This window comes from Monomorium pharaonis, unplaced genomic scaffold (assembly GCF_013373865.1).
Source record: "Monomorium pharaonis isolate MP-MQ-018 unplaced genomic scaffold, ASM1337386v2 scaffold_630, whole genome shotgun sequence".
Lineage (NCBI taxonomy): Eukaryota > Metazoa > Arthropoda > Insecta > Hymenoptera > Formicidae > Monomorium > Monomorium pharaonis.
Window position 1 is genome coordinate 1 of NW_023415946.1, and position 9870 is coordinate 9870.

At 43.2% G+C, this 9870-nt stretch overlaps 1 protein-coding gene across 1 annotated transcript; it reads left to right on the top strand.

Annotated features, from left to right (window-relative positions):
• The first annotated feature begins 764 nt into the window (after window positions 1-764).
• Window positions 765-9610, top strand: LOC118648726. Its single transcript, XM_036295114.1, has 2 exons — window positions 765-1595; window positions 7825-9610. The coding sequence occupies exon 2, from the start codon at window positions 8323-8325 to the stop codon at window positions 9373-9375; it is 1053 nt and encodes a 350-aa protein (XP_036151007.1). The 5' UTR covers window positions 765-1595; window positions 7825-8322; the 3' UTR covers window positions 9376-9610.
• Window positions 9611-9870: the final 260 nt, after the last annotated feature.

Consider the following 9870-nt stretch of genomic DNA (forward strand, 5'->3'; position numbering starts at 1 on the left):
CATCGGGTAAATATTTGTATGCCGGAGAATCTGCTTCCAGATTATATATGTTTCTGGAGAGAAGATCACGCAAGTAACTTGCTTTTTCATGGCCTCTGGTAAAGATGCAGCGAGCCCAGCGGGTAATGTCTCGTAGTTGGCTTACAAAAAACTTGGGATTAGCTTCACCGTCGAACCACTCGATACCGTGGTAATTCTGTGAAAGCCAATTGTTTTCACGTCTTGAACTTTCGGGTAATTCTTCAAACGAGCAAGGAGGCAGTGTAATCCAATGGCCGATGATTGCTGCGTCGAGTGCGACAACTGCGATCTCTTTAGGAATAAATTTTCCCTCGCTATCCCGAAAGCCTTGGATGTCAATAACTATGTCCATGGTTATAATCAACAGCTTGCTTGCTTCACTCTTTTAAATCGATGTGACTATCTTCGTGTCTTGTAGAAAACTGATTTCTCTTCGTATGATTTTAAAAATATCAGCAAAAAAGTGCGTTGTTAGCGTTGGTGACGGTGGTGGGGTTAATTGATGTTAGTACTGCTGAAGGTAGTGGTGGTGGTTATAATTTTTTTTCACACGATTTTATCGTCTATCAGACATAAAGTCTAGCCGGAAAAGTCGACGATAATTTGACGAGAAGAGTCGATTTCTAGAACATTATCAAATTCTGCATAAACGATACAGTTAACAGACGTGGATAATGCCCTTGCGAATCGTACTTCTAATCGTAGACTGCCATGTTTCACGAGATTCCAATGTCCGGCACAATTTGCTGTTGTGAGTGCGCGACACTCACACAAACTCTACTTGTAATAACGAGAAGGGTGTCAAGTGACACCTCGCGCGACGACACCGTCCGGCCTTGCTACCGGGCATCGCACCGGCCTTCACACCGGACATCACACCGAGCTACATATCCGGTTACTCATTTTGCCACCCGAAATCTCCTGATTTCCGGTGGAATGCGCCTAGCTAGCAATTGCTGGCTAAGCTAGTGCACGGGCCAAAGGCCCGTGACCGCGAGTGACACCCCTTGGTAACAAGCCGAAAGGCTGAGTATATAAAGACCGCGGAAAGAGAACGAGTGGGCTCATAATCAATAATAATAGCGACGAGTATATGTCGCTCGTCGAAACTACAAACTAGACGAAGTAACTCATCTTTCGGGTTCGCTAACGAAAACTGTACAGGAAGAATAAATATATATCTCTTGTTATTAACTCTCGGCGTTATCTCTTGGAAACCTGATCCCGAGGAGTCATCGGCAGCGGTCCCGCACTGTATCCCGAGACCAGGGATACAACAAATTGGTGGCAGCGGTGGGATTCACTGCCGAAAAATACCGAAAAGGAAAAAAAACGCTCCCTAACGGACTCAGCGCACAGAAGAAAACCGCCGAAGAGAAACATTAAAGCCAGGGCGACAATTCACCCGAGGCGCAACAAAGCCGACCTGCTGATTCTCCGAGACAAGGAAGGAAGATAGCATCGGACAACAGCGATAGCAGTGTTATCTAAGACGACACCGACCTACCGCAACGTGACGCACCAGCCACAAGCAGCTGAGCGACGGACAACATGCGGCGATACATCGCGGTAATGTAAGTCCACGAAATTATTTTGTATACCAAAAACCTTGTAATAAAAACGACACGCGAACCCGAATTGATTAGGCCCCCGGTAACACTATTACCGAAACGCGTACTAACGATAGCGAATGTCCGACGACAATAGCACACCGATAAGAAACGAATCGTGGCTATTCAGTAGAGCGGCGGCGCGATCCATACACTATCGCGAGTTAGAACTAGCGTGGCGAGCGGCACAGGCCCTCCGTGAGGATCGAGATAACGATCGCAGGGCCTTAGGGCGTCTCCTAGACGGCGATAGCGAGCTACCCGAGCACGTCATACGTGAGCGAGAATTTCCTTTCGGGGCCCTCGACGCCAGTTTATTTTCCACCGACGCAGTTGACGTGACAAGACGAGACCGCGTGGACAGACGGACGAGACCGTACGTTAGTCGCACTCCGAGCCGCGTATCTTCACGAGGTGAATTTTCGCTGACCTCGTACGATTCCGATATCTTTAACCCTGAAGAAATTTTCGAGAGATACGAAATGAGTACCAACGAACAAGCTCAACCCTCGGGAACTCAACAATCAGAGGCTCAACATTTCATAGCCGACGCAGAGCGGGAACTTCAAGAAATACACCATGAAATCCGCGAAAACCCAGTTGCACGAGCAGCACCGCCAAACGTAGCGCAAGAGAGAGACAATGAAGTCCGAGACACTCTGCGCGCGGTGATTCAAGAATTACGTCGGTTACAAACAGACATAGACGCCGTACGGGAAACGCAAGTACACACTCAGCGCATTCACGACTATCGACCATCGCGACTCAGTAGGAGAGACACAACCTACGTAGATCACGATGATGTTCGCCACCAGCGAGGTCGCGGGTCCCTACCGTTAAAAGAAGCGCGCTGCATGATCCCTGAATTCGACGGGAATGCAAGTAAACTACAAGAGTTTCTAAGCGCCATGACATATGCGGTCGAAAACATCGATCCGAACGATGAGGTAACTCTGTTAGGAGCTATCCTATGCACCAAGTTGAAAGGGCGCGCAATGTTGGATTTCCAAACGCGAAAGATTCGCAATTTTGAACAACTAAGACAGGAATTAGAAGCGTGCTACGTGAGTAAAAAGAGCACCACACATTTGCAAATTGAATTTAATACTCTCAAACAAAGAACCGGAGAAAATGCACGGACCTACGGACTTAGAGCCGACAAATTAACAATGGATCTGTATGAGTCCATGATAGAGGGTCGACAACATTACACAACGGAAAATAAACGCGCGATATTAGATATCCTACAACAACAGGCGCTTCAGAATTATCAGATAGGGCTAAACGACGACATAAAAGCCGTAGTCAGATCGCGAGGATATGCAACGTTGCAGGATGCGATAGCTGCCGCGACCGCAGAAGAACGAATAAAAGGAACAACAGTTTCCCGCCCGAAACCAAAATATTATATGCCGGCCGCAGATAATTACAAAAATAAGCTACAATGTCGAAAGTGCGGAAAGTTAGGACACCACGGAAAAGACTGTCGCAACAGTCGTTACTCGAACCGGTTCGCACTACCACAACCTGATAAAACACGTATAAATGCCGTAGAGAAATTCTGCAAGCATTGCAAAAAACGTGGCCATACACAAGCCGAGTGTTGGCACTTGAACGGGAGGCCTCGCAACAAAACGCCATATCACCCTCCTCGACCACAAAATAATGGGAATAAAAATAACAACCCTAGAAAAGCGATCGAACCGCGTAAAAAGAAGAATTCCGGATCCGAGTCTAGTAGCGAAGACGAAAGGAAAACAGCCGGAAAGAAAGATAAGCGCGCTCAGACGTATCAGGTCGCGCAAGTAACTCGAGCTGCCCAGCCGAGCAGCGGCCTAGATCAAATCACGCTTCCGATACAAGAAACGCGCTCAGGAGAAATAAACATGCTTTTCGATTCGGGCGCAACCCTTTCACTCATCAAGGTAAAAAACTTAAAAGGGAAAACTAGAATTTCCCCCGAAAAAATCACCCTTGCGGGAATAACGGGGCACAAAATGTATACAATCGGAAGCATGCAAGCCCACATTAATATAGGCGAACAGGTATTAAGACATACCATGTACGTGGTCAAGGATGACTTCCCCATGGAGTACGATGGAATACTGGGACTGGACTTCATGAAAAATCACCGCGTGATTTGCGATTACGACAAGCAACAATTGAACATCGCCGGCGTCACTTTCAAAATAAAACCTTACGGTAAGATAATTCTACAACCGCGCAGCGAGACTATTGTCCGAGCAACCACTAACCGAAATCAGCCCGGAGTAATCCAGGCGAAGGAAACTAAGCCCGGCGTATATATCGGACGATGCATGGTCGAGCCGAAGAATTTTGCATGCGTAGTCAGCATCATAAATACCACAGATAAGCCGGTAGAGATACGCACGCCGCACGTGACAATAGAAGATCCCGACGAAAGTGATCATCAAATATACGCGGTTATCAACGAGGCGGAACGCGCGAATAAACTCCCACGAAGCAAACGAATCTGACAAACATTGCGTACCCAGCATCTCAATTCGGAAGAACGACAGGCACTCACACGGATATGCGAAGAATACCAAGATACCTTCCACCTCAGTGGAGAACCACTGACATGCACTGCAGCAGTGAAACACGAGATACGTACACAAGCCGACTCATCGCCGGTCAACGTACGGCCGTATCGCCTCCCCGCAAGGCATAAGGAAGAGGTGAATACACAGATAAAACAAATGCTGCATGATGGCATTATCAAAGCCAGCACGAGCCAATGGAATGCGCCACTGCTAGTGGTACCCAAAAAGGCCGACTCGTCTGGAAAACCGAAGCTCCGAATCGTGATCGACTTCCGAAAACTAAATGATCTAACAATTGGCGATTCTTTTCCCCTACCCAATATTGAGGAAATATTAGATCAGCTGGGAAACGCCAAATATTTTTCGACGCTAGACTTAGCGTCGGGGTATCATCAGATACCGATGGCTGAGCCAGATAAACAAAAGACAGCGTTCTCGACACCATACGGACATTATGAATATAATCGGATGCCCTTTGGATTAAAAAATGCGCCAGCCACATTCCAGAGGCTGATGAACTCGGTACTCATGGGAATTCAAGGACTCAGATGCCTAGTATATCTCGATGACATAGTGATATACGGATCGAGTTTAAGCGACCATAATAAACGCCTAACAGAAGTATTGCAACGCCTACGAGAAGCGAACTTAAAGTTGCAACCGGACAAGTGCGAATTCCTGCGCAAGGAAGTAAATTACCTAGGACACGTAATTTCCGAAAATGGAATATCGCCCGACCCGGCAAAATTGCAAGCTATAGAAGATTTTCCGGAGCCCAAAAAGGTCAAAGATATCCAATCATTTATAGGCCTGGCCGGATATTACAGAAAATTTATCAGCAATTTTTCCAAGATCGCGAAACCATTAACAAAACTAACAAAAAAGACGGAAACATTCGCGTGGACTGCCGAACAGCAAATAGCTTTCAACACATTAAAAGAAAAATTAACTACGGCGCCCGTACTTCAATACCCAGATTTTACAAAAGAATTCAACGTGACTACCGACGCCTCAGATTATGCAATAGGAGCCGTACTGTCACAGGGACCGATAGGAAAAGACCGTCCCATTGCTTACGCGAGCAGAATATTAAACCGCGCCGAGCAAAACTACAGCACGACAGAGAAAGAATTACTTGCAATAGTATGGGCTGTAAAACACTTTCGGCCATATGTCTATGGGACAAAATTCAAAATCGTAACTGACCACAAACCCCTTATATGGTTATTCAACGTAAATGACCCCGGATCAAGATTGATCCGATGGCGATTAAAACTGGAGGAATATGACTATGAAATTATTCATAAGGCCGGTCGAGCGAACGCGAACGCCGACGCGCTAAGTCGCAACGTGAAGCGGGAAGCTCACGTTACCAAAGCAGCTGATAAAATCCTCACACTAGACGAAGACGGCGAATACGCACGTGCATCTACAGAAGATGAAAAGGAAGAAGACAACGTATGCGAACAAGCATACACAGAAGAAAAGAAAAAACAAATTCTATACGAATATCATGATGCACCTACGGGAGGGCACCAAGGAATTGAGAGAACAATAAAAAGAATACGATTGACACATAATTGGCCCGGATTAACGGCCGATGTAGAGCGATACATTAAAAAATGTGAGCTTTGTCAGAAAAATAAACTTTCTCGGAGAATAAAAGCCCCTCTTGTCGTCACGGACACGCCTAGCCGACCTTTCGAAAAATGTGCACTGGATATAGTGGGACCACTAACAATAACGAAAAATGAAAATCGGTACCTACTGACATTCCAAGATCATCTTACAAAATTTAGTAAGGCAATACCTATACCGAACCAGGAAGCAAATACCGTGAGCAAAGAATTTGTCACGAAGATCGTCCTGGAATACGGAACGCCAGAATACGTACTGACAGACCAAGGCACTAACTTCCTGAGCGAAATTTTCAAGAATACGTGCAAGCTACTGAAGATAAATAAAATTCAGACTACCGCATACCATCCCGAAAGCAATGGTATCCTCGAGCGATCACATCGGACCTTAGCAGAATACCTGCGACATTATATAAATAAGGACCAAACCGATTGGGACGAATGGATCCCGTACGCGATGCACACGTATAATACAACGCCTCATACGGCGACAGAGTATACACCGTTTGAATTAATCTACGGTCGACAGGCAGAACTGCCGACGGCCCTGACAAAACCGCCTAAACCTACCTACAACTACGACGATTACGCGCAGGAATTACGGGAAAGGTTAAGAGCCACTAATCGTGTCGCACGCGAAAATATAAAAGACGAAAAGGCCAAGGCCAAGACGCAGTACGATAAAAAGACAAAAGAAATAAGATTTAAAGTCGGCGAAAAAGTATTACTTTACGACGAAACGCTCCGACGCGGAAGATCGAAAAAACTCGACGCGCAATGGACCGGACCGTATACGGTAACCGAAAAACATTCTAATATAAACTATACAATAAGGCGAGGGAGGACAACGACGCGCGTACACGTAAACCGTCTGAAACCGTTTATTGAGGCCTAACCCGCGGTCAAAAGAGAGGATAAAAAACATGCTCACATGCACGCACATACACAATAAAAAGAAAAAAGAGAAATATAATAAATAAAAAAGAATTAGACTCACCAAAACGAAGACCGCCAACCAGGAACATAATCCATAACAGCAGAGGATACACTATACACTAAAACTAAACTAAACACTAAAACTAAACTACACACTACAAACTACTATACTACAAAGCATCTATGCACGGATTAGTCAACCGCGTCCATGTCTGGATCCTCCGGCGGAAGATCCAGACGAGGCAAGTTCCCCTCGCGCAAATATTGATCCACGGCAAACTCGAACTCCAAATCGAGGTCACCACCGAATTCTTCACTATAATCATTAGTTAAAAAACGAGCAAGCAAAGGGGCGGGTATCAAAATTTCCCCAAGCTCGTCGGAAAACACTCGGAGAGCACCTCGCCCTCCGCACCGGCGGGAACAAACATTTCGGACTCCTGAGAAAGGTCCATGAATAAATCTAAATCACCATAAGGAGCACTATCAGGGTTTGATAAATGTTCAAACCCACTAACGAGCAATGGCTCAGCGGCACCCGTACACTCCTCATCAACGGACGAAAAACTTTCGTCCAAAAGAGCCACAGTGTCAAGATCACTGAAATCGTCGAAACTGTTCTCACTCTCCTCAGCACTCTCTTCACTGGAAGACGCGAAGAAAAACTCACGACGAGACATGATTATGAAAAACAAGCAAACGCACGAACAGATAGCCGACAAGAGACTAAAGGACCGGATCGTCCAGAGAAGAAAAGACACACGAAAAAAGGTGTAAATAGATAACAGGATGCAACGCTAAGCATACGATAAAAAATGAGGAATCAACGAGATACACAGGCAACGGAAACGAAAATATGACACATTTCGAAGTGCGAAATGATAAACGATACAAATTGGAGAATTCTTTTCCGCTCCCATCTGAACTTGAGAATCCTTTTCCGCTCCCACGGTCCCACAACGATCACATATAAAAATACTTTTGTAGCAAGTAAAAATAATATATACAAAAAAAAAAAAATAAAAATTTTTTTTAAATAAAACAAAATAATTACAGATTTATAATCTGGGTGACGCTAAGTTCCGCAGAAGACCCGGACATGAAGGCACCGTATGAAATAGAAAAATTTACGCAACATCCAGGGATATATTTTGAAAAGCTAGGAGGATTACATCAGGTTGAATCCTTCTGGAAAGTGGTCATCAAGATAGACGTGACGACACTATCAAAACGACTCGCACAGGTAGAAAAATACGTACGCAAAACGGATAATCTATGCAAAATGATAGCAGTCATAGGGAAAGAAACATGCGAAAATTTACACAGCGTTATTGCAAAAGGGTGTGAAAGAACTAATAAATTAATAGAACGCATAAACTCAACATACAATACAAGAATACACAAAAGAGGATTAATCGACGGGATAGGATCAGTCGCAAAATCATTGTTTGGTACGATGGACGCAAACGATGAAAAATTAATTAACGAACAACTAACGGTATTACACGACTCACAGGAATTAAACAAACACGCAATAAAAAACCAAATAAAATAATGCAAGCCACTATCGCTCACATTGATAACAGTGAAAGAACTATCCGACAAAACGAAAATACTCTCGCGGACGCGACAGACAAACTAAGAACAAAATTATTAGAAGACGAACGCCAAAGTAACTTACACGAAAATTTTATAATAATTAACGCGGTACTGTCTGATCTAACACGCGACGCGGAAGACGTACTAGAATATTTAACGTTTTTAAAAGAAGGAATTCTGCATCCTCGGTTAACACCTATATCAATAATAATAGAATCACTTAAAGACGCTAGCTCGCAATTGCCCGAAGGACTCTACTTCCCATTCAGAATAAAAGAGAATGAATGGTCGACAATAGAGAAATTTGCGACAGTAGGCGCATACTGCGATCAAATAAATATATATACTATTTTACGATTCCCTCTAATTTCGATGCCAAAATACGAAATACTAAGTGTAATTCCGCTACCTATCCCAAGTCAGAACAACATTTTTTCGTTCGTAGAAATTAACAATCCCCTGATTGCAATAGACACAGAACAGCGTACTTACATAACCCTCGCAAAGAACGACCTGCGGAAATGCATAGAGATAAATACCGAATACCTATGCACGGAAAATCACCCCGTATATCGAATAAACCCAGACTCTATCTGCGAGATAAAAATGTATCTAGAAACGAAAGATCATTATAAAAATTGTAACATAAAAAATGCGACGTCGAACCACAGTCTTTGGATAGCGTTAAGTAATTCACACTCGTGGCTATACTCGTCACCACGAAAGCAAGTAATTACTCTACATTGTAAAGACCATGGAAAAATAAAGGAAACAATTGAAAAAGTAGGTAAAATTACATTAAAAAATAACTGTAAGTTAGTGACAGAAAATACAATTATAAGATCACCCAAGATGTCACATGAGACAAGAGTAGAATCATATCTCCCTCAGTATAATATTTCACTACTACAGAAGCCTGGTTTAGAAAACGATACAGGTCTCAAAGAAATAAAATTAAAAAATATTATACCAAATCCGACGGAATTAAAAAATTCCAAGGATAAATAAAAGAGGAGATAGACAACGAACTAGATAAAAATTCAAGTTCGATTTTTCAGTCGCCACACTTTATTTTTCCAATGGCGACAAGCGGAACAACAATTGTAATAATAATAATAGCCGTAGTAATAGGATTTATTATAATAAAAAAGAAAAAACGGAATAACAATAAGCGGGTGACATTAGATATAGATACAGAATATACGATACCGAGATCTATCCTAAAACGAAGCAACAGCACACGTTTCTAACACAAAAAACATATATATATATATATATATATATATATATATGTATATATATGTAATAGTAATTAACAACTATATGTAATAGTAATTATTATATATATCATATACAATTTGATCCATTATTTCCTGCGGGAAAAAACGTGGCATTAGTTTGCACAGCTCTACGTCTCGGATTAACAAAATCAGACCACACGATATATCGCGTTACACCGGAACCAAAGAATCAAAAAACTTATTTCTGCAAATTTCGCTCACA